Source organism: Giraffa tippelskirchi, chromosome 9 (genome assembly GCF_054371585.1).
Source record: "Giraffa tippelskirchi isolate mGirTip1 chromosome 9, T2T-mGirTip1v1.2.pri, whole genome shotgun sequence".
In the NCBI taxonomy this organism is placed as follows: domain Eukaryota; kingdom Metazoa; phylum Chordata; class Mammalia; order Artiodactyla; family Giraffidae; genus Giraffa; species Giraffa tippelskirchi.
Window position 1 is genome coordinate 100,643,533 of NC_137283.1, and position 25,213 is coordinate 100,668,745.

Here is a 25,213-nt window from a genome sequence, read left to right on the forward strand (position 1 = left end):
TGGGGAAGAAAAGAAAACCGAAAAAGTTTAACAACTGGAGGAAAATGATGAGATCTAGGCATTAAATAAGTTTTAAATCTCTTCTTGAGATCAGTGAATCCGTAGGATGAAAGCTAAGGAATCAGAGAACAGGAGGTTTTGAGCGGAGATAGAATTATTAAGATTTCAGAGCTGGAGTTCTTGCTGATAACAAGTGTGGACATATGTGGAGGTGGTTTGAACGAACTGCAGGTTTCTAGAGTAGATGTCAAAAAGATCATAAAAGTTAGCATGTTGACACTGAACTTTTGCACATGATTATAGAGAAAAATTGGAGAAGAACTGAGCTAGATGATGTCCTCAGTGAATGGGGGAGATGGCTTGGAAGATATTAGGTGACACATGGAGAAGAAAAGCTGGTAGAGCTAGCCAGCTGAGCCATAAAGGAAGAGAGTTTTGCATGGGGCTGAAGGAGAGAGTGGATGGGGAAGTGGGAATCAGGAAGAAGGTGTGCATTGCACGATTTTTGAAAAGTTAAATCCAAAAATTAAAAACTGGTGCAAGGTTGGTATTAGAGTTGCCAGATTTAACAAATACAAATTATAGGACATGAATAACTTTTTAGTATAAATCTGTCCCATTGCTCAGAACATACTTAAACTAAAAACTTACTTGTTTATCTGAAATTCAGACTTAATGGGGTATCCTTTATTTTATCTGGCAGCCCTTCCTGGTGTACCTGACAGATACAAATTCAAAAACCCCTCAGAAATACATTATCACAAAGTTTTCACCATAAGGAAAAAGCCCTACTGAGGGATGACTCACAAGTCTGAAACCACACAGACACAAACCATCACAAACAAGAGTCGGCAGAAACGACAAACAGGACAGAGCCCGCGGAACTTCTTGTCACTGAGCAAATGCTTGAAAACTGTCTTGAGTGCTGGGAATTTACGTGGGGATGTGATCTAGTGGGAGAGTCAGATAATAAAATAAAACTGCTGGATTAGACAGTGACACAGGTCAAGGAGAAAAGTGAAGCAGGAAAGGAGATAGAAGATGTGTTAGGGGAGCAATGTGCAGTTTTTTGACAGGGAGGGGAAGATGTTAAGGGGCTTTCGCTGGAGTACAGAGTCTATGGGGCTGCGACAACAACTGTGCAGTGGTCCAGGGGAGGAGGTTTCCAGGAAGAGAAGAGCAAGTGCAGAATATGTCCCTGGCATGGGTAGGTGACAGCCAGGGGCTCCGCGTGGCTGGTGTGGGGTGAACAGGTGGGAGAACTAGGTGGGGGATGAAGTCAGACAGGTGACAGCCCGATGGGGGGGTGCCGATCACAGATTTGTCCTGTCCAACACGGTAGTCACATCTGGCTGTCTACATTTAAATAAGTGAAAAGTCAACAAGATTAAAAAAATTTTTCTTCCGTCACTCCAGCCACATGTGACTCTAGTGGTTACCTTACTGAGCAGCTCAGAGAATATTTCTGTTCTTGCAAAAGTTCTACTGGGCAGTGTTGATGGAGCCTTATAAATCACTACAGAGACTTTGTGGCTCTTACTCTCAATGAGATGAAGATAACAGAAAAAAAATGTAAAATGAGTAGGTTTCACATGATTAAAAGAAGGAATCAAAGCCAAAGAAAATACCAAGACACTGTAGAAAAGGGAAGACTTGAAAAAGAATCAGTAGACCCTCCAGAAATTTTTTTTAATTAACATTAAAACCTCAATGATTAAACAGCAGATAGCAAAACTGGAAATTAGTAAACTGGAGTATAATATGTAATCTTACACAGTGCTTCATGTGGGTCAGACAGTGCTCTGAAAGCTTCATGTAATACAACAGCTATAGGTAGGGGGAGAGTATATTTTCCCCCCAGGTAACAAGCGAGGAAACAGGTGCAGAGAAGTTCTGGTTCCTTGCCCACCATGCACTCAACCACTATGCTATAGTGTCTTTCAGGAATTTACCTGGAATGCAGCAAGAATGATAAAGAGAAAAAAAGAGGGAAGAAGAGACATGATGGAATGAGAAGGCCCAGTGAGCATCCACAGGAATCCCAAGAGTGAATAAAGAAGACAGCAGAGGCAAGTAGTATTGGAAAAGGGAGGCTGAGACTTTTTCATAGTTCATCAAGATGAATCCTAAGATTCTGGAAGCACAAGTCCCAAGTGAATACAAATGAATTTATAGCAACCCCGTGTGGTAAAATTGCAGAATACCAAAGCAGGGTGAAAATCTTTAAAACCTCTAGGGGAATTTATTCCCAGAACAGGGAGAGGCTGGGTGAGAGACCCATAGTTGGAGGTGAAAGATCAGTAGCGGGCCATGAACACAGCAGCGTGGCTTTGAGATGGGCACTACTAGGTGACTGGCTGGGCTGGGTTTGGGGGCAGAGACCACCAGGAGGACTTACTCAACCCTAGCTTCTCATTAGTGGGACTAGTGAGAGCCCAAGCTTGTACTTTCTCTCAAGGAAGTACAGGGTGGAGCATGGCTCTCAGAACCTTAATAAATAGTTGGTGCGTAAACAAATGCAAGAAGCATTTTGAGAATAATGAGGCCAAGCTGGTGGCTACACTTGGATTGCTAAACTGATGTATTTATGAAAGGCCTTGTGATGATGTTTTTGTGAAGGGCTATTCATGGTGATAAATATGATTTCAGTTTCTGCTAAGAATCTAAAGCAGTGCAAAATAAACAAGAGAAATCTCTAGCATCCTTTCTAGATGTTTTGTAGGCTGATTATAAATATTAGTTAATGTACATGTAAATCACAGTAATAGAAGCCAGAGCAGTGTCAGCAGCCTCTGTGGATGGCATAGTCTTGTCTGTCTGAGCAGATATCTTTCTGCCACAATTGTAAGAAGTGACAGACTGCAATCTTTGCCTCCCAGTAGGATTTGATAATATAGAAAAAAACAGACAGTTGCCTTATCATAGGTGCTAATGTTGCAAAACGGAAAAGAAAAACATAGTGTTTTCCTGCTCTTATCCTATAGTTTAGGCTTGGCTGTGTTGGGTGTATCAGACAGACTTTTCCACTGATCATCCTGGGCTACACAGTGAGGCCATCCTGAGGAAGTGGCGTTCCAAAACAAAGTCCTGTCTTCGCTCTTTCTGTCATAATTGGATCATATATATGGGAAAGAAATGGGATAGAGGGACACTGCTCCACTGTAGAGAAGTCTGTTTTTTTGGACTAGCATTTTAATGTTAAAAATACATACAGCCCTAATGTCACAGTTCTTATCTGTAAGCCTTGGAGGAAGGCATACTCACATCCTTTTTATGCATGAGGACACTGAGGCTCAGGGTTAGGTAATGACAAACTGGATATACAGATGAATCATGGGCAGACCATAAATAAAAACAGAACTCTGGCTAGCAGCCTACAGCAATAAGCATAGGAAACCAACTTATTATCCATAGTACCCAGTAGAGAGGCCAGCCTACTGTAAGTCAGGCTTGTAGGAAGTCCGACCACTACTTCTGGAAACAATGCAGGAAGCCAGATTAAAATGCCTGAAACAGCTGACCCCAGATCGCTAGGACTTTATTAATAACTGACAGCTTCCCTGATTTCTGTCCCTATTTCCAACTTAGGACCAACCAGAGGAAGCCACGTATGCTCTTCCCATTGTACCACTTGCCCTTTCATGGAGGCTGAGCCTCTTGTGCCTTCAGTAGGCCAGCAAGCCGGATGCCAATGAGAGACGGGTATGTACATTGGTTTGGCATAGTTTATTACAATTAGTATGCATAGAAAACCATGTAAACTCACAAGGTAAATGGTTTGTCCTCCATAGTAACCACAGACAGTCTGCTGTGACCTTCCAGCACCTCAGTATCACAGAAAGTATCATACAACTAGTATTATACATTTTTAGGGAAAGAATTTTTTGGTCCACATTTTCTATTAAAACAAAAACATACACTTTCCTCTTTGACAAAAGAGGTTAAATTCGCCCCCCCACCCACACAGTGAACTTACAAAGCAAACTCAGATAAAACCACTGGACAATGAGGTACAGCTGAAGTCAGGGCCAATCTGGAATTATAGACACCTACTTGAGGGAAAATTTTTTCTTACAAAATTAGCTGTTTCCAGCCACCTCAGTAGAAAAACTCTATGTAGATTTGGCTTCAGTCACTTTTAATAAGAACACACTTCAAATAACTTTTTTGTGTTTCAAATAGTACAATGTGCTGTTTCCGACAAAAGTCATGAAAAGTGTGGGCGTTCAGCAATATTTTTCATCTGTGATACAAAAGCATCTGACACAGTAATTTAGAGCGTAATTGCTGTGCCACCTTCACGCTGTCTGTTGAGAGAGCAGTTTTGGTTGCTCTAAGTCTCGGCATTTGGCTTTGCAGACAGTTTGAAAAGGCAGATTTGCATGTGAAAGCGAGTTATCTGCCAGGCCTGAGGTGAACAAGAAGCAAAGTGTCAGGAAGGCCAGCTGCTCAGAGGGCCAGGTCCTGCAGGCTGAGGGAAGTGAGGTCCCCAGCAGGCCACAGAGACCTGGTCCTTGCACACCTTGACAGGCCACTGCACATCCCCACCCGAAGTGGGGTCCAAGGAACCGGCAGCTGCCGAGGTGCCTGGATTTTGTTTGTTCTTTTTAATCTACAATAGTAATTGCAAACAACCACCCCGGTGTGCTTTTCATGCTTCAAGTAATTTCATTCCTTCCAGGAGAAGAATGTTAACAATGCTTTTAGTTTTCCATATCAAAGGAAAGGAAATGAGCCATAATAACAACAAGATTAAGTTTAAACAAACCTGCTGCTAACACAGTATCAGATAAAATATATTTAAAAAGTGAACATACTATTATATGTTTTTGCAACAGCTGCATTCTCCCACTTAACCTCCCTGCAGAACGAAAATCTGCTAAAGCAAACTTAAGTTACTTTAATTCTTGTTAAATACAACTCTGTACAGATTGCACATTTTTACACAGAAGCAGCTCAGTATCACAGTTAAAGAAATGAAAACGCCATCTGAAAAATGTTCATTTTTCTAGCCCACAAAACCCAACAGACGCTGGTCCTCAGGGTCAGAACAAAACCAGCTGCACAATTCTGTAAACAGTTTGGAGGAGGGGCTCTCCGACTCCCCCGCAGGATCCTGTTCCACTGCGCACACACGCACGCGCACACACCACACTCACACGCACACTCTCCCGAACGCACCGGCTTCCAGGGCGGCGCGCAGCCCGGCGCTCAGTACCGCAGCAGCAGTTTCGTTCACAGTGTGTGTGTTCACAGAAGAGCGGTCATGGCCGTCGGGTTGAGGGGTCTGAGGCAGTCTCTGGGGGCCAAGTAGGCAGCGCTGCTCGCGGGGCTGATCTGGGGCTTCTGATAGTCGGGAGGGGCGCACCCCGCGGCTAAGCCGCCGCCCTTGGGCTGGTCGTAGCCTGGCTCCGCGGGCGCGGGGCTTGGCGGCCGCCGGTAGCTGGCGGCAGGGGAGAAGGCACCAGAGGACAGGGAGTGCTTGTGCGCCGGCCGGGGCCCCGGCACGCGGTAGCCGCTCTGCGCCGAGAAGGTGTGCGCGCGGGCCAGGTGCCGCTCCACGATGGGCGTGGCGTACTCGGGCTCGGGGTTGGTCAAGGGCAGTGCGTACTCGTGGCGGCCGGCCGGCAGGGGGCAGTCGTAGTGGCCGCCAGCCTCGGTACCCGGCCCCGCCGCGTCCGCCTCGGTGTCCATCGGCCGGAAGGTGGAGCCCTTCCTGGTGACCGTCCCGGTGCCAATCATGAGAGGCTGCTGGTAATCTGAAACCCAAGGAGTAGACTTTTGGTACTCCACCCACACCCCTGCTCTCCGCAGAGGGGGTGCTCTGCCCGGTGCCTGACGTGTACCAGGCGGAAGAGAAAGACAGGGATGTAAACAGCACAGATTCCACGCCTCGAGAGGTGGAGATTACCTCTAACCACACCTAGGGGTATGAGGGAACATCTTCATGGAGCTCTTAAACTGGCTCTTGAAAGGCCAGATTTTGGAGTTGAAGATAATACTGTTAGGACAGGGAAAAGTGATTGAACAACCTATTAAACAACCATGAACAAAGAGTGTGGTGTGACCCGACTATGAGAGATGTGGAGAAATTTAATAGAAAATAAAGACCAGAGTTAATAGGTTGGGAGTTAATGACAACGATAATGGTGATCATGGTCTTCCCAGGTGGCTCTAGTGGTAAAGAACCTGTCTGACAGTGCAGGAGATCTAAGAGACGTGGGTTCGATCTCTGGGTCAGGAAGATCCCCTGGAGAAGGGAATGGCTACACACTCCAGTACCGCCTGGAGAATCCCATGGACAGAGGAGCCTGGCTACAGACCATGAGGTGAGAAAGAGCACACAACTGAGCGACTAAACAACAACAATGATAATCATAAAGCTCACATTTATTGAGTCCTTTCTTGGCGCCAGGCACTATTCTATAACATTAAGATATCAATTAGTTAAATCCTCTGGGAAAAAGTATTATGAGGTAGTTTCCTCACAGTACTTTTACAAATGGAAAACTGAAGCAGAGAGAAATTTAAGTAATTTTTCCAGGATCACGCAGGTAGCAGCCAATGGGGCAAGAATGCAAACATATGTCCCAAATGCGAGTTGTTACCTATACCCTAGGTCATGGAGCGCAGTGAGTGCCCTGCCAGGAAGTTTGGTTTAATTGTGTAGAAACCTATGGAGATTCTAAATAAATGACTGGCAAAGAGAGGTAACCCTGGGAGGAAACAGAAGAAGGAAAGATAAAAGTAAAAAGCAGAGAAATGAAACAAAAAAAGTCATAAATTAGGGAACTAGCAGCAGCTTTGGAAAGACCACACTTTGAGGACGGGTATCAGAAGAATAGGGCTTCCCTCATAGCTCCTGCCTGCAATGCAGGAGACCTGGGTTCAATGCCTGGGTCAGGAAGATCCTCTGAAGAAGGAAATGGCAACCCACTCCTATATTCTCACCTGGAGAATCCCATGGACAGAGGAGCCTGGCAGGCTACAGTCCATGGGGTCACAAGAGTCGGACATGACTTACCGACTAAACTACCACCATCAGAAGAATTGGTCACCAACAATGTAAGTAGGGTAAGAGGAAAGAGGATGCTTCCCAGCTGTTAAGCCCTGAAAAATGGGATGCACAGATGGAAGCCACCTAGAAAAGGAGTTCCTGGAGCATATGAGTTAGTAAATGATTGTTGTGGGACTTCCCTGGTGGTCCAGAGGTTAAGACTCTGCATTTCCATGCAGGGGTTCAATCCCTGGTAAGGGAAATAAGATCCCACATGCCACAGGGCATGGCCAAAAAGTTTTTTAAAAATTAAAACAATTTTTTCAATTTCTTTTTAAAACTTCACTTACTATTTATACTGTATTTTACAAAACTATTGGTCCTTGATGGATTAGACATTTTGAAAATCCAAACAATAGATCCTTCTTCATAAATCCAGTGACTCCACAATGGCTTGTCAAAACCCTGAGGCCATTCTAACAGATTCCTTCATCTCCTTCTTCCTCTTTCTTCAGGGCAGGAGCTATGCTGAATTCATCTTTCTAGTCCCTCTTTCCTAGTGCCTCAATCAAAACCTTAGTAACAAAAATAGATTATGTAAGGGCTTCCAAATTTCAGTGGTACTTCAGGGCCGTCTCTCTGGGTATCATTAGAGGCCCTACAGGTGTAAGAGTCTAGGCTAAATGGGGCTTTGCGGAAACAGTTCAGTGTTAGTATGTGAGTCTTTACAGAGCACAGAGAGAAAAAGTCACACATTACAGATTTACTAGATCCTGTCTAAACAAAAGATTTTAGTCGTACTTCTGGCCTCCCCTCTCCCACAGGCAGCACCTCATAGCATGGTCACAGAGACTTGGTACCTACCTAATATATCACTTGTGATGAGATCCAACTTTTGTGTCATCTCCTTTTCATTATCGTAGCTGATGGTAAACTCAGCTGACTGATGCCTGGCAAAGGGATACTTGATCTGCTTCCAACAGTCTGGAATAAAGGTAACACGAAACAAATATCTCAGAAGTATAGCAGAGTTACTCCACAACAGGTTCCTCCTAAAGTCAGAGGTCAGACTGCCTTTTGCCAGCTGACTGTGACACAAGCACACTCTCCAGGTGTGTGGTGGAACCAGCATGCTGAGGTCATTACGACAGCAGCACACACCACCCAAACCACGCTTTCCACTGTGCCTGGAAGATGTACTTATGTACCCATCAGCCCCCAGATTATCCCCAGTTTAGACCACCTGGGCATGGACTTCCCTAATCTGAGCTGACAGGGCATTTGTGACCTTACGGAGTCCAAAAAGCTGGTGGTTCAGAGCCTTTGAAGGTGGCATCCTAAGGTGGCCTTGAGATTCTCAGGGGTCCTGCCTGCTGCCCTCTCTCTGGACCACAGCTGACTCATGCCGGGCAACCCGTGTCCTAAGGAGTCTCTGAAACCTGCCTGACCCAGTCCTTCCCCTGATTTCCCAGAATGAGAAACACAAGGCTGAAGGTGCTGGGGGTGCGATCTTCTCCTTGGTGACAGGCAGTGTGGTGACCCAAACTCCAGTTGCCAAAAAAATAATTTTGACAAATGATGGGATGATGTTGAACAAAGGTAAAAGTAAACTGGCTATGAAGATTCCGAAGTAAAAGATAGGATACAATATATTCTTTCCTATTAGATTTGCTGACTTAAAGCTATTAAATCTTATTTCTTTAACCATATAAGTGTGGGTTTTCATGTCCTCAAAGACAGAATAAAACATATTTTTTTCAACCAACCTGTTTTCTGGGCCTTAGATGATCCATAAGGATTTCCTTTCTTCTTCCTCCTATTAAAACAAAAAAATCCCACTGAAAAGATTTCTAAATGATAAGTACTGCTCATGAAATAATACTTGACACTTTCTCCCTCTCTCCAACTTGTTTTAAAAATATAAGTTAACATTTTATCTTGGAAGAAGTGATGCTGCTTTCTACACATGAACATATGAAAAGCAGTAAACTTTTGTGATTGTTGACATAATTAGAATAAAAATGTTTTTAAATGTGAAGTCACATACTTTCTAAGGACTGCAAAGATTCCCACTCCAGCAGCCAGCACGAAGAAGAGCAGCAGTGGAATAACAATAGTTGTGATGTTTAATCCTAAAAAGGGGGAGAGCCACCACATTACAACAGAAATGAAGAGCGACCAAATTCCATGATCTAAAACTGAACCCTGATTTGAAAAGTCCTCAGTGGTTTAACATGTGGGGAAAAAGAATACACGCTAGACATGTAATGATACTGAAAACCAAAAAGAGAGGACTCAAAATCCCTGCTAAGATTTAGGAAAATAAAATTGATCTTTTCCCTCCCGCCCAAAGGCACTTTCTAGTGTTCCTTGGGATTAACATTTACTCTGAGTTTGTTGCCTGGATCATATTAGACTAAAAATCAAAATGGTTGGGGAGGTTTATAGCTGGCCTTATTCAGGCAGGTAGATGATGATGTAAGCACAGTTCAGAACTCTCAGCGTGGCTCAGGTAAGCATTTCCCCAAGATGGGGGGCAGGTAAGCATTTCCCTGAGAGGGGGGCAGGTAAGCATTTCCCCGAGAGGGGGGGCAGGTAAGCATTTCCCCGAGATGGGGGGCAGGTAAGCATTTCCCTGAGAGGGGGGCAGGTAAGCATTTCCCCGAGATGGGGGGCAGGTTTGGACCTGTAGGGTAACAAAAGCCCAAGGAACCAGACCCTTGGAACTGTGGGCTGAAAGGAAATGTAGGCCAACGTCAGACCATGTCTTCCCACAACTGTCTGTTTTAAGGAAGAAGGTCACTTTAACACCCCAAGCTTGTAGAAACTACGAAAACTAAAGAAGAAATGTTTCTTCTTAACCCTTCTTTTTTCTGTGTTCCCTGGGAAGAAAATAAAGGAATGATCAGGAGTGGAAATGTATAGTTCATGAAACGGAGGACAAGGAACGTAGAAGGGAACAATATTTATGTAAATAACAGTGTTATTTATAGGAGTGGGAATTTGGGAAAAATCTAACAGTTCAAACATCCAGTAACAGGGGAATGCTTAACTAAATGATGGTATGTCCATATGAAGAAATACTATAAGGATAGTAGTAACTGTGTTTTTCAACTATTTAATAGCATTGGAAAATGCTCATAATACAATGTCAAATGAAAAATACATGCTACAGAACAAAATACGTGGTATGCTGCCATTTTGAAGTTACAAAAATAAATATAATTGGATACACAGTGGAATATGTTGACCATGGATGCTGATTTATGGATTATTTTTATTTTCTTATATATATATCTCAAATCTTCCAAATTGTATAAAATTAATAATGCAAATTATTTTACATTCTGAAAAAAAATGTATTGGTGATGTTTATTATTTTAAGTTGTCAGTGTGTCTCAGAGAACTTTCTCTAACACACTTTTTTATGGTTGTTAGAGTATTCCATGGCATGAATGTGCTATTGGTATTTTTTTCCTACAAAAGATTTATGTTGTGTTTGAAGCGCACATACTTTTGTTTCCAGTCTGTTTCTACTTACAACATCGCAATGAAAAGCGTGGATACATATTATCTTATGCATATGCAGATACTTCTGAACCATCTGCCTCCAGACACTTACATGACAGAGGCAAAAACAATGTTGTTGAAGCCACTGTATTATTGGCTGGAATACCAGTTACGTTCCTTAAGAAACCACAAATCGATCCCTGCCATACCTTTGGGCGTTTCTTCAGGGGGGATGGGTTTTGAGATTGTCTCATCTTCTCCTTTCGTTGAACCAACAGTATCCACACTTGTTTTGTGCCACACCAGTGAGTCATTACCTGAGCGAGAAGAGATGTTGGAGAAACCACACTGGTAACAGCAGTTTGTGAAAGGAGGGGACCAGAATTCAATAACTCCTTCACTCACCCTGAGTCCTGCTTGGTGCAATCTGGCAGCCAAGGAGCTCCACTTTCAAGGCTATCCTCTGGTGCCACGTCTGGGGGATGACGCGCACGTATCTGGCCACGATGGGAGGGATGAAATTGTTCCGCACAGGGTCCCGAAAATTAGAGTTGCCCTGAAACACCTGTAGGAACAAGTAACTTTTACCTGAAGGTCCTATTAGTTTCTAGGTCTTGATCAACCCACTCACACCTGGTGATATGAAATCAAAGTCAGGATTCTATGTCCATTCCATTTGCATAGACATGCCTGATATTGAAGATACAAGGCTTTGCGCACAAAGGCTAAGTAATTGGATGTGGTGCTTTGCATCTGTTTTCTGGAAACACACTAATGAAAATATCCGGAGGCCTGCTGTCCAGCTCAGTTCCTCCCTCCAGAGTGTCTCTTACCTTTTCTTCATTATTCACAATTCCTTTATAGGTCTTCCACTTGGAGTTGTTGTTTCTGAAGCTCATTACAAAACTCTTTACATAGAAGTTGAAATTTGACTGTGTGGATCCTGTGGTCCTAATTCCTTGTAAGAAAACATTATTTATGGGTTAGTTTTAAAAATATGTTATATATAACTTGCGTTATTATTTTCAGGTTTCTTTTCCTTTCCTCCCCTCCCCCATCTGAAATTTCAAATCATTTTTCAGGCCTGCATTTCTTATCTGCATTTAGAAACGTGATAACAGATGAGTTTTCACACTGACAACATGCCCTAACAAGGTTTCCGCGAAGAGATACCAGCTCTCTTATCCACACATCCATCTGTATACCCTCCACACAGGTTCTTCTCATAGAGACAAGGTGAAGATTTGTTACTTTTAAACAAGACATGGTACTTTGAGATGGGGACACCCATGCAAATTCAAAACAATTTCAATGGCAAGTCATCTTGTTTCATGAAATTGCACTTGTGTCCGTACCTGTTATTTTCTTTTTCTCTCCCAGATCTATCCTCAGCCACTCTCGCTGTTTGTGATTCTTCCTCCTGTCCCCTGAAGCCCACGACGGGCCTTGGTCCTGAAGTCGGGCTTGGCCAGGAGACCAGCAGACCTGATCTCCAGTCTCATTGATCCACTCCCAAGAAGAAGAAGCTCTGATTTGCCTGTCAGGTTCCAAACTCAAGGATCTGCTGCAGCCTAGGATAAAGGGCAGGAAAAGATGTCGGATATGGACACAAAATGAAAGCAAAAAAAAAAAACCAAACACCCCATTTCACCTAGAATGATTCCGTTGATCTACTTCCGTTCTGATGCTGAATCAACTGTTTAATTACTAGTTTTTAATGATCCAGAGTTCCATTTGACTTGTTGGTACTGTGGCGTCTTGAAATTGTTGCTGTTTTTTTTTAACAGAATTTATGTCCCCTAAAATGATATCTCTTTGTCCCCACTGTAGATTTTCCTTTCTATCCTTCTAAATTCACCCTAATTTCATTTGAAGTGCAAGGTGTCTTAAAAGCTTAATGCTGAGTTTCTTCTCAGTTGATTAGAAGGGGGACTTCATGCTCTGTACCCTTGAAGAGCAGGTACACTAGGTGCTCAAAGATGAGTTCATCATACCCAACATCATGCCTAGGCGCTTAACTATAGCAATGCCCAAGACAGTGCAGAGGTAGGAGATAAAGGCCAGTCCTCCTCCTGGGCAGAGAAGACAAGTTTACAGTGTTCTCCCCAAATGTTTTATATAAGGGAGACTATTTCCCTAGAATAAATTCCATGATGGAGGGACTAAAAAAAGCCTTTATACTATATATTCATTTTCAATAACTTGATCACAAATACAGATTGTACTTACTCAAAAGCTTTTTCTGTTAAAAATTGACAAAGGAATTTATCTTAAATGTCATTTTAAATTTTCATTCTTTTTGGCAAATGTTTGAGAGATTATAAAGAAAAATATTTTCTTCCTAGTGCTAATTGGGTTTATTGTCTGATGTATTTTTAAGTCACAGCATATTGGTGCTACATAGCCTGAGGGGAAAGAGAAATAATCCTTTAAACTATCTCATCTAAGGGGTATAGAAGAATAAACTACCCCTGAAGATTTTTAAATTATCAAATTCTTAAGGAAAGCATGATCCTTACCATTGGAGGTAAACAGAAATCGCTTGTCTGACAGGGAACCACTGAAATAATAAACACAAAGATGAGGAGGTGAGTTGCTTAACTGGATCTTAATGACTGGTACAGCGCTACAGCATGGGGCTCTGAGCTTCCCACACCTTACATGGTCCTCAGAGCACTTGGCGAGGCCACTCTTCTCTCTGTCACTGGTATTTCATAGACCAGGAAACTCAGGCCCTTTGAAGGTAAGCAACTTCCCTAAATTCATACAGGTGACAAGTGGCCAGGACTCTTGAGGCACTGCTTGTGAATCAAAATTCTGTGCTGTTTCCATCATGCCACACTGTACTTGGAAGGAATGTACACACATATGGTCTCCAGAACACCCTGAAATCCCAGTTAATGAGTTTGTGGTGATGGAGGCAGAAAGGATGCCTGCCCTAGACATGCCCTTTGCTTTAGCAGGCACCCCCACAGCGGCCCACTCACTATCACCCATCAAGGACCACTGAGACATGAAGACGCCTGGTCACTTTTAGAAGAATGAGCATGTTATCTGCTGCCTTCGCTACAGACTTCACTCCTTCCCTGAGTGGTCCCGTCTCAGCCTGAGGGACCTCCTCAGCCTGGTCTCTCTCTCCAGTCACACTCTGACCTGCTGCAGCAAAGACATCAAGCCATGAAGCAGTTCCTGCCTCTGGATAACAAGGTGCAGCTGGAGAAAACTCAGAGCGCCTCGCTGACGGGTCCTGAACTGGGCCCCACTGCTGCTGGACAGTCCTGCACAGCTGGCGTTGACCCTCGGGCCTCTGGGCGCCCCAGTTCTATAACTTGTATTACTCTCCTGGCAAACTTATCAAATCAGCCTTGCTCTGCAGCTGTCTCCTGCAGAGAAGAGGTTCCTAAGGCCTACAATCACATTTATCTTTTTATAAATCCCTCATCAACTCAATGCTGTGACAGTACAGAGAATGAATAGAAAACTTGAAATTCTCAAGATTCATCTTATACGCATCATACTTTATGTATTAGATACTAGAGGTAAACAAAAAAGATAGCTATCACTGTCATGTTCAGTTATTTTACAATCTGAGTACTGCTTACAGTTTTAAATGTTTTGGCTCAATTACTATCGCAATAATGGACAAAGAGTACTGAAATGTGAAATCCACAGAGAACCCAAAAATAGTCTGGACAAGAGTATTAGCACATTCACACCACAGGTTTTGTTTTCTGGTTTTTTCTTAAGTAACAGGTTATTCTTTCATATTCTTTGTCCACTCTCAGGAAGAGACTCTGTAAGCCTTGGTTTTCCACATTCAGGTTCTGTTATGATCTGTACCGAGTATAATGCAGGGACCAACCATTTCATACATGAGAAAATGCAGGCCCACGTGGATCATCGAACCTCCTTCAGTTCATAGTTAGTGGCTGAGTGGGGGTGAGGACCCAGTTTTCCTAACCTTTAAAGAAAGGTTCACACTGTTGCAGTCCACATTTTTGTGATTCATATTTAAATTAGTTAAGATGTATTTAGAACCTCTTCTTGATTTTTCCATTTCCTCTAACATTCCTGCACTAAGTATTACACTTGAAGTTTGGCTGGATAAGCCCAAATAATACTGCCTCTTCTCTGATTGCCTAGATGTGCTCTCACTGCCATGAATCATTAAAATATTTATTCTGTGACTGAAAAAGAGAAGTTAAGGCAAGAAGGTTAGCTTTGGAGTTAACCCTGAGAAGATGATGATGCTGGGGAAGGCTGTGCTTCTAAGATCTCTCTGCCTAGCTTTCCTCTATTATCAGCTGGAATATGTTTTTTCATTTCACCCAATTAAACTAATTAAATACAACCACCTTGAGAATTCTGTAGGTAAATAAGCTGCTGATTGTAAAAATGAAAACCACCTAGGGAGGATGGGATTCTGAGGCATTTTCACACTAGGGTGAATGAATCAGATTCCAGGAATTGCCAGCCTTCCCAGAGGGCTGTAGAAGCCATCATGAATCGTCTGATGTAAACACAAAGCCTTCCCTGCAGATGGTCTGAGCCATCGTCCTCTGTGTGAGGTCAGCGGCTCTTCCTGATTCCATTCTGGTCTCCTCAGATCAGGGAAGTGACCTGACCCGGGATGAATCCCAGAAGAACCCTAGATATTTACTTTAGGGACCCCTTCTTCCTCAGCGGCAATGCTTCCTTCTGTGTGTCTTCCTGAACACCAGACAATCATGCGTGGGAACAGAAGTTCAATGACCGCATGTACAGTGCTTCCCCAACAGCAAAACAGCACCGATCAAAACAACGGCTCCCTGAAGACCTGGGAATGGAAATCAGTGGAAGGGACGGTGTGAGCACACAGTTTACTCTTTTCTGCTCGGCACAAAAAAGACCACAGAGCCAGAAGGGAGAGGGGACCTTGATACGGTTCTAGACTTTCTGTCTATGCACACCAAAGCAAAATCCATTCAGTGAGTTCAAATAACTATATGGAATGTGGAGCAAAACTTTGCTAATTCATTTATGATTTAGATTTCTGGACTCTTATTTTTGCTCTAAAGTTTAATATCAAATTATATAAAGTGGCTTCTAATGTAGGAAGTCCAGTTGATGTAGCAGAAGTAATTGAGGACATTATGTCTACTTTTATTCAATAGCTTAAGTAACTTTTCTTCAAAAGTAAAATAAAATCCAAGTAATAGAAGTTTAACTTTTTCCTATCCTGTTTTTCTAAAAAAGAAGCATACAGATGTATTCAAACATAGGCAAGAGATCCAAAAACAACAGACTTAAGGCCAAAGGCCAGTTCTTTGTTCCTATTTGGAGAAGTAGCACCCCAACACATCTAGGTCACAGCTGGATACCTTCCTGATAAATAGTACTGTAGTATCAATAGAGCAGACCATAAAAAACATAAAAAGAAATAGATCTTCAAAAGTCAAAGTTGAGCAGACACTTAAAGCTTACTGTGGAGAAGCAATACGCTATGCTATAAATACTATAAATCAGGGTGCCTGCGTGCTCAGTCATGTCTGACTCTTTGCCACCCCATGGACTGTAGCTCGCCAGGCTCCTCTATCCATGGGATTCTTCTGTTCTCCTGACAAGAGTACTGGAGTGTGTTGCTGTGCCCTCCTCCAGGTGATCTTCCTGACCCAGGGATTGAACCCACATCTCTTATGTCTCCTGCATTAGCAGGCAGGTTCTTTTCCACTAGTGCCACCTGGGAAGCTCCCCATAAATCAGGGTATAAATTTATAAATCAGGATATAAATTTTAATGTCCCAAAGAGTTTGAGGTAAATATGTAAGTGAAAAAAAAAGTATATACTTTCTGCTGCTGCTGCTAAGTCGCTTCAGTCATGTCCAACTCTGTGCGACCCCATAGATGGCAGCCCACAAGGCTCCCCCGTCCCTGGGATTCTCCAGTCAAGAACACCGGAGTGGGTTGCCATTGCCTTCTCCATATAATACATGTGTATAATATAAAATGTTATTTATGTTTATAGTACATATGTATGAGCACATTCAAGTATATACAGTCAGCCATATCTGCAGATTCTGGATCCCCAGATTCAACCAACCAGAGTAAAAATATTCAGGAAAAAAATTCCAAAAAGCAAAATTTGAATTTGCCACATGCAACTCTTTACACAACATTTACAGTAGTATTTACAACTATTTACATAGCATTTACATTGTATTAGGTATTATAAGTAATCTAGAGATGATTTAAAGTCCATGGCAGGATGTGCATAGTTATATGTAAATGTTATGCCATTTTATATATAAGGGACTTGCGCGTCCCTGGATTTGGGTATCCACGGGAGTCCTGGAACCAATCCCTGAGGACACTAACCGTATAGTGGCTCAAGGAGCTCTGTTCCCTCACTAGGTGGCCACCCATTCCAAAGGGAGTGTCCCTCTGCACCAGTCTTAGCTGCCTGTTTATATGGATGGACATCTGGATCACAAGGCTAGTCTATTTTAGTTATAACAGTTCTAGTTTTCCTCTCTAGATGCTGAGGAAACCTGAAAGCATTAAAAACTGAGGTTGAAGTGTTTAAAGCAACTGACATACTTTTTTCGTAAAAAGCTAAAAGATCAGAGGATAACACAAACAGAAGTGAACAATGTTAACAAAAGCCATCTTTTTTTCATTTCTCAACTATGATTTGTCCTTAAGAGACTGTCTCTAGGGATCCTCTAGGGATTTCTGTGGTTCTGCCTGGGTTTATTTCAGTCCTGTATCTCCTTCAGTATCTTTGGTAATATTGGCGATAATCAGTAGTTTACATAAACATGAGAAACTAGAGGAATAAGCCTTTATTCCCTCCCACTGAAGCACCTGAGAGTAGAAAGTTCTGCTGCCCTGGGACTTTAGAAATGTGCCATTTTAACTAACTTGTCAGCCTAAACAGTGAGCTATTTTATTGCTACAAGCTAAGTCACTTCAGTTGTGTCGGACTCTTTGTGACTCTATGGACTGTAGCCCATCAGGCTCCTTTGTCCATGGGATTCTCCAGGAAAGAATACTGGAGTGGGTTGCCATGCCCTCCTCCAGGGCATCTTCCTGACCCAGGGATAGAACCTGCACCTCTTAAGTCGGCTGCATTGGCAGGTGGGTTCTTTACCACTGACGCCACCTGGGAAGCCCACATGGACATTATAAATACTACTCTAAGCACACACACATGTTTTTCCTAGTTGACAGGCCCTTGGTATCACATGCCGGCTGTCTTTAAAAAATTGTGAGCTGATTACATATGCCTGCAGGGTTACCTTGCATTCAGAACAAAAAGCTAAGTACTTACTCCCTTGAGAGAACACCATTAGCCAGGATTCCTTCATATCGACTTATCCCTTTGCGCAGAAACATGCTGATCTGACCACCCACTTCATCCGCAATCACTCCTGCATGGATGGCGGCTTTGCACAATAAAGAAGTCTGAAACACAGCAAGTCATCACTTACAAGTGACTCAACAATGCATTTCACATATAGTGGGAGTTTTCCTTTTGTTGCAACTTGGGGTCAGGATGCCTACATGACCCATGATATAGCTAAATTATAATTCATTTAAATAAAAAGTGGAAGGGAATGGAAAAAAGTATTAGATAACCATCTCAGAATGACATCAGAATCATATATTTATGCTGACTAACTTGGGAACCTCTCCCCTAGGTAGGAAGGAAGGGAGGTAATTTACAGTATCCAAGGTTCTCCAGTGAATGACGCCTCCTGGTGGCCATGCCCATGTGTGGTCACCTCCCACGCAGTCTGAACTGGGCCATATCACTTGTTCTGTTCTGCTGCAGGTAACGCGGCCCTGCCAACTGTCAGTGAGGCCTCCTGAGACTCCCACCCCAGATGACCTGTCACACAAATGCAGCTGCAATTCTAGGGAAAGGGAGCTTAAGAACCAAGCAGCCCACATTGTTGACCCACAGACTGGTCAGCAAAGAAAATGGCTATCATTTTAAACCATCATTTTAAGTTCTGGGGTGACTTGTTCAGCAAGAATAGATAGCTTCTCAGTTTCTTACAAATCCTAAAAGATGATGCTGTTAAAGTGCTGCACTCAACATGCCAGCAAATTTGGAAAACTTAGCATTGGCCACAGGACTGGAAAAGGTCAGTTTTCATTCCAATCCCAAAGAAGGGCAATGCCAAAGAATGTTCAAACTACCGCACAATTGCACTCATTTCACATGCTAGCTAAGAAATGCTCAAAATTCTCCAAGCTAGGCTTCAACAATACATAAACTGAGAACTCCCAGATGTTCAAGCTGGATTTGGAAAAGGCAGAGGAACCAGAGATCAAATTGCCAACATCTGTTGGATCATGAAAAAAGGAAGAGAATTCCAGAAGAAACATTTACTTCATTGACTATGCTAAAGCCTTTGACTGTGTAGATCACAACAAACTATGAAAATTCTTCAAGAGATGGGAATACCTGACCACCTTACCTGCCTCCTGTGAAACCTGTATGCAGGTCAAGAAGCAACAGTTAGAACCAGACGTGAAACAAGGGACTGGTTCCAAATTGGGAAAGGAGTATGTCAAAGCTGTATACTGTCACCCTGCTTATTTAACTTATATGCAGAGTATATCATGCGAAATGCCAGGCTGGATGAAGCACAAACTGGAATCAAGATTGCTAGGATAAATATCAATAACCTCAGATATGCAGATGACACCACCTTTATGGCAAAAAGTGAAGAGGAACTAGAATCTCTTGATGAAAGTGAAAGAGGAGAGTGAAAAAGCTGGCTTAAAACTCAACATTCAAAAAACTAAGATCATGGCATCCAGTCCCATCACTTCATGACAAATAGATGGGGAAACAATGGAAACAGTGACAGACTTTATTTTGGGGGGCTCCAAAATCACTGCAGATGGTGACTGCAGCCATGAAATTAAAAGACGCTTGCTCCTTGGAAGAAAAGCTATGACAAACCTGCTACTGCTGCTAAGTCGCTTCAGTCGTGTCCGACTCTGTGCGACACCATAGACGGCAGCCCACCAGGCTCCACCGTCCCTGGGATTCTCCAGGCAAGAATACTGGAGTGGGTTGCCATTTCCTTCTCCAGTGCATGAAAGGGAAAAGTGAAAGAGAAGTCGCTCAGTCGTGTCCGACTCTTAGCGACCCCATGGACTGTAGCCCACCAGGCTCCTCAATCCATGGGATTTTCCAGGCAAGAGTACTGGAGTGGGGTGCCATTGCCTTCTCCGATGACAAACCTAGAGCGTGTTAAAAAGCAGAGACATTACTTTGCCAACAAAGGTCCATCTAGTCAAAGCTATGGTCTTTCCAATAGTCATGTATGGATGTGAGAGTTGGATCATAAAGAAGGCTGAGCACCAAAGAATTGATGCTTTTGAACTGTGGTGTTGGAGAAGACTCTGGAGAGTCCCTTGAATTGCAAGGAGATCAAACCAGTCAATCCTAAAGGAAATCGATCCTGAATATTCATTGGAATCTCCAATACTTTGGCCACCTGATGTGAAGAGCCAACTCATTACAAAAGACCCTGATGCTGGGAAAGATTAAGGGCAGGAGGAGAAGGGGATGACAAAGCATGAGATGGTTGGATGGCATCACTAACTCAATGGATGTGACTTTGAGCAAGCTCTGGGAAATGGTGAAGGACAGGGAATCCTGGCAAGCTGTAGTCCATGGGGACACAAACAGTCAGATACGACTGAGCGATTGAACAACAACAACAGCTTCTTAAATTTGCTTTACTAGATACACATTTTGAGGATCATTTGAGAAGGTGAAACTTCCATACCACAGTTTCATTTTAAAATTAGACATTTAACAAGGCGTCAAAACGAAAACTCCCTTCTCCAGGGGATCTTCCCAACCCAGAGATTCCTGGAGAATTCCATGGACTGTATAGTCCATGAGGTCACAAAGAATTGGACATGACTGAGTGGCTTTCACTTTCAAAACCAAAATGGTAGTATCAGCCACAAAACATTCAATGGACAAGAAAACAGGATGAAGGTCTCAGAGTGAATGAAGAGCAATCCAGGGCCCACAGCCTCCTTCTCATTTCCTGAATCTCCTCTGAGTGGGTCTAACAACTGGCTCAGCCCTCCATGGCTGCTGGCTGGGGTGATGAACCCGGAGCAGGTGCCTGGCTGCCTCTGACTAGCAGGTGGCCCTGTGATTGGAAGTGGGGGTGGGGAGAAAGAAATGGAACTTTTTCACAGGGTACCCAGGCCCAGAGGCCCCCACGAGCCCAGACCGGTGTGGGAGGGTGATCTGGCTATTAGCCCAGGACTGAGCAGTCCAGAAGGATCTTTACCTAAATAAAATTTAGCAATGCCTCACTTCTCTGTGATGGCTAGTGCCAAAAAGATAAAAGCAACTCATGAAAATGTGTTTCATAACTGAACTTGGGAGCTTCCCTTTGTGTTAATGCCAACACTGTTTACCTTATTGCAGTGGACAGTTTTTCTTAGGTTTAGGTTATAATACTAGGAGGACAAATGAGACCAACCATATTTTTGTGACTAATGTGGAGCCTCTTGATGAGGGTGAAAGAGGAGAGTAAAAAACCTGGCTTAGAACTCAACATTAAAAAAATGAAGATCACGGCATCTGGTCCCATCACTTCATAATAAATAGAGGAGGAAAAAGTGGAAACAGTGACAGATTTTATTTTCTTGGGCTCCAGAATCACTGCAGACGGTGACTGCAGCCATAAAATTAATAGATACTCCTTGGAAGGAAAGCTATGACAAACCTAGACAGCATAGTAAAAAGCAGAGACATCACTTTGCCAACAAAGGTCCAGATAGTCAAAGCTATGGTTTTTCCAGTAGTTATGTAAGGAGGTGAGAGTTGGACCATAAAGAAGGCTGAACACTGAAGAACTGGTGCTTTTGAATTGTGCAGGAGAAGACTCTTGTGAGTCCTTGGACTGCAAAGAGATCAAACCAGTCAATCCTAAAGGAAATCAACCCTGAATATTCATTGGAAGGATTGATGCTAAAGCTGAAGCTCCAATACTTCAGCCACCTGATGAGAAGAACCAAGTCATTGGAGACTGAAGGCAGGAGGAGAAAGAGATAACAGAAGATGAGATGGTTGGATGGCATCACTCACTCGGTGGACATGAGTTTGAGTAAACTCCAAGAGATAGTGAAGGACAGGGAAGCCTGGTGTGCTGCAGTCCATGGGATCAGAGAGTTGGACACGACTTAGTGACTGAACAACAGCAACAATGCGGTTGCAATAAAATTGAGAACTTTTGTGATCTTTAATTTAGAGAGCTCACATTTCCTGAACTAGTTTAGATTTGGCAAAGTGAGTCAGTTTTGCAATGGTTACTATTATAGTGAAAAAAGGGGAGGATTTCATGACAGAGAAAAAATAAGAGAAGAGAATGCTGAAACAGATGCAGATACTACCCCCTTCTTGATTTGGAGGGAAAAAAAGAATTAGAAGATAGTAATATTTAAAAAGGCAGCTTGCCTTTTCATCTTTTATGAATTTTCTTTTCTTTGAAAGGTTTCTTATTATGGTTTTAGTCTCTTAGGGCACAAAATAGAGGAGCTAGCTATAATGGAGACATCCTGAATGTAAATTCAGCAATTTGGTGCATCACCCTGTCTCTGCCTCCAACTCTACCAGATGTGAAGTCATCTCACTGCTCTGGACCCAGCTTCCCAGTTCTCCTGGGCAATGAAAAGGCTGGACTGGGAATCACTTTGTGATTCTAAAGGACACCCTGTGTACTATTATAGGGTCGATGCAGGACTGCTTCCCTTTCTCAGCCCCAAATGAAAGGTAGATTGATCTAGGGGTCAGCTGGGCAGCTATTCCCACTGTCTCTGGGATCTCCTGGCTTCCTCTGAATTCAGTCTGGGGCTGGATGGTCTTCATCCCAGAATCCCTGCCTTGTGTAGAGCTCTCAGTGGACTTGGGATGTCCAAGGACCTCCTCGGTAACAGGAGGACAGGTTTACAGGCCAACAAGCAATGGGACCCATCAGCTTCATTGACAACAAACATTCTCATTTCCCACGGTCCCTAGCATTGATGTACTCAGTGGTATGTGCCCCTTTTATGGAATTTTTATTTCATTATATTATTGCATATTAAATTACATGTATTTGTTTAATATTTTTTCATTATATTAAAGGCAGGACATAAGATACATCCTCAAGAGAATAACCACCAGATCTTGCTACCATAATATCATAAAATTGTAAGCCCTTTCCTGGGTTGTTTCCAGGAAGGAAGGTTATTTCCTTAAAAAAAAAAACAACCACTCCACCAACTTAAATAAAAGTGATGTTTTCTAAAGCTGAGGCTTTTTGGTCTTATTGTTGTTCAGTCGCTAAGTCATGTTCGACTCTGTGACCCCACAGACTACAGCACGCCAGGCTCTCCTGTCTTTCACTGTCTCATGGAGTTTGCACAAATTCATGTGCATTGAATTGGTTATGCTATCTAGCTGTCTCATCCTTAGCCACTCCCTTCTCCTTTTGCCTTCAGTCTTTCCCAGAAACTAGTTCTTTTCCAATGAGTTGGCTCTATGCAGCAGGTGGCTAAAGTATTGGAACTTCAACTTCAGCATCAAACCTTCCAATGAATATGCAGGGTTGATTTCCTTTAAGAATGACTGGTTTGATTTCCTTTAAGATTGGGACTCTCAAGAGTGTTCTCCAGCACCACAATTGGAAAGCATCAATTTTTCAGTGCTCAGCCTTCTTTATGGTTGAACTCTCACACCTGAACCTGACTACTGGAAAAACCATAGCTTTGACTGTATGGACTTTTGCTGGCAAAGTGATGTCTCTGTTTTTTAATATGCTGTCTAGGTTTGTCATAGCTTTCCCTCCAAGGAGCAAGTATCTTCTAATTTCAAGGCTGTAGTCACCATCCATAGTGATTTGGAGCCCAAGAAAATAAAATCTGTCACTGTTGCAACTTTTTCTATTTGCCATGAAGGGATGGGACCAGATGCCATGATCTTAGTTTTTTGAATGTTCAGTTTTAAGTCAGCTTTTTCACTCTCCTCTTTCACCCTTATCAAGAGGCTCTTTAGTTCCTGTCACTTTCTGCCATTAGAGTGGTATCATCTGCATATCTGACGTTGTTGATATTTTTCCAGGCAATCTTGATTCCAGCTTCCGATTCATCCAGCCCAGCATTTCCCATAATGTACTCTGCATATCGGGCTTTCCCAGTGGTTCAGTGGTAAAGAATCTGCCTGCAATGCAGGAGCTGCAGGACACGTGGGTTTGATCCCTGAGTTGGAAAGATCGTCCAGAGAAGGAAATGGCAACCCAATCCGGTATTCTTGCCTGGAAAATTCCATGGATAGAGGAACCTGGCGGGCTACAGTCCATGGGGTCACAAAGAGTTGGACACAACTGAAGCACCTTAGCACGCACTCTGCATATAAGTTAAATAAGTTGTTACATGAACAGCCTTGTCATACTCCTTTCCCAATTTTGAATCAGTTCATTGTTCCATGTCCGGTTCTAACTGTTGTTTCTTGACCTTTATAAATTCACACTCACTGAATCAGATTTTTAAAAATTTTCCTTTTGAACAATAGATTTATACTTTGTTTTCTAGCTATTTGGGGATCTAAACTTCACTGAAATGTAAATACAGGAAAGTCTATATTAATCAGTGATTGCCTTAAACAAAAAAATTTAAACATATTTCTTCAGGAAAGGGAATGCAATGGACAGCTGAGGAGGACACCTGCAAGGCTCATGAAGTTGTAAGTTGGTGGAATTAAACATCGCTGAAGGTCCCTGAGCCACAAAAGATGACCAAGCAGATCAGCATGAGGAGACAAAGAAATCATCAAAGCATCCCAGAACTGGAGCATTTTCTTAAGTCTTCCTTTAAGAAAAAACAACTTGTACTAAAAAGTATTGACAAAGTATTAAAATCTAATATGAGGAAACGTTTTAGATTCATTTTAACATAACATGAAGACAGCTTCCCTGGTGGCTCAGTGGTAAAGAATCCACCTGCCAATGTAGGAGACACAGGTTTGATCCCTGGTCGGGGAATGTCCCACATGCTATGTGGCAACTAAGCCCATGGGCCACAACAACTGAAGCCTGTGCTCTAGAGCCCGTGCTCGGCAACAGGAGAAGCCACCGTGATGAGAAGCCCGTGCACCACAACTAGAGAGAGCTGCCCCCACTCGCTGCTACTAGAGAAAGCCCTGGCACTTCAACAAAGACCCGGCAGAGCCAAAAATTAAAAAAAAAAAAAAACGAAGAAAGCACATATTCAAAATTACAAAAATATATTCCTCAGTCTATTCAATGAATTGTTTTAGTGTCGCTACAGTCTTCATAATTACCATGATAACATTGTCCTTAGACAGGCAATATACATTTATCATAGAAATTTTAGAAAATATGAAAAAATAAAATCACTATATTGTCATCAGTCAGAGACAAGCACTCACCAATATGATGTATTTATTTGCCTCTGGCTTTTTCTGGGTGGATGCAACTGGGTTTCTCCCTTTCTCTGATAAATCAAGAACACACTTTTTGCACTGTCTCCCTTTAACTTACAGTACTTCTTGAATATTTGGGGGGAATGGAGAATTACTGAAACAAGTTAGTTAAGGGATGTGTTCTGCTTAAAAGCAGATGGTACCGTCAGCAGGCTTGGGAGAAGCTACTAAGAGAAAAACTGTTCTGAGAGCTTTTT

General features: G+C 42.8%; 1 protein-coding gene and 1 long non-coding RNA gene across 4 annotated transcripts in view; one reads left to right on the top strand and one right to left on the bottom strand.

Annotated features, from left to right (window-relative positions):
- Positions 1–12,855, top strand: LOC145521983 (uncharacterized). Its single transcript, XR_014065822.1, has 6 exons — positions 1–2,069; positions 3,589–3,702; positions 6,169–6,329; positions 7,822–7,992; positions 11,590–11,743; positions 11,888–12,855. It is a non-coding gene; the product is annotated as an uncharacterized LOC145521983 (long non-coding RNA).
- DCBLD1 (discoidin, CUB and LCCL domain containing 1) overlaps positions 3,708–25,213 on the bottom strand; it is a 74,643-nt gene continuing 53,137 nt past the window's right edge. For 2 of the 3 annotated variants that reach the window (XM_081530921.1, XM_081530922.1), the window contains 10 exons: positions 17,817–17,950; positions 13,027–13,067; positions 11,863–12,078; positions 11,341–11,465; positions 10,913–11,072; positions 10,717–10,824; positions 9,045–9,129; positions 8,764–8,813; positions 7,862–7,981; positions 3,708–5,759 (listed from right to left, as the gene is read on the bottom strand). In XM_081530921.1, coding sequence (XP_081387047.1) covers positions 5,251–5,759; positions 7,862–7,981; positions 8,764–8,813; positions 9,045–9,129; positions 10,717–10,824; positions 10,913–11,072; positions 11,341–11,465; positions 11,863–12,078; positions 13,027–13,067; positions 17,817–17,950 — 1,548 coding nt within the window. In that variant the 3' untranslated portion in view covers positions 3,708–5,250. The remainder of the gene's footprint in view (positions 5,760–7,861; positions 7,982–8,763; positions 8,814–9,044; positions 9,130–10,716; positions 10,825–10,912; positions 11,073–11,340; positions 11,466–11,862; positions 12,079–13,026; positions 13,068–17,816; positions 17,951–25,213) is intronic. The other variant, XM_081530923.1, reaches the window with a different exon arrangement.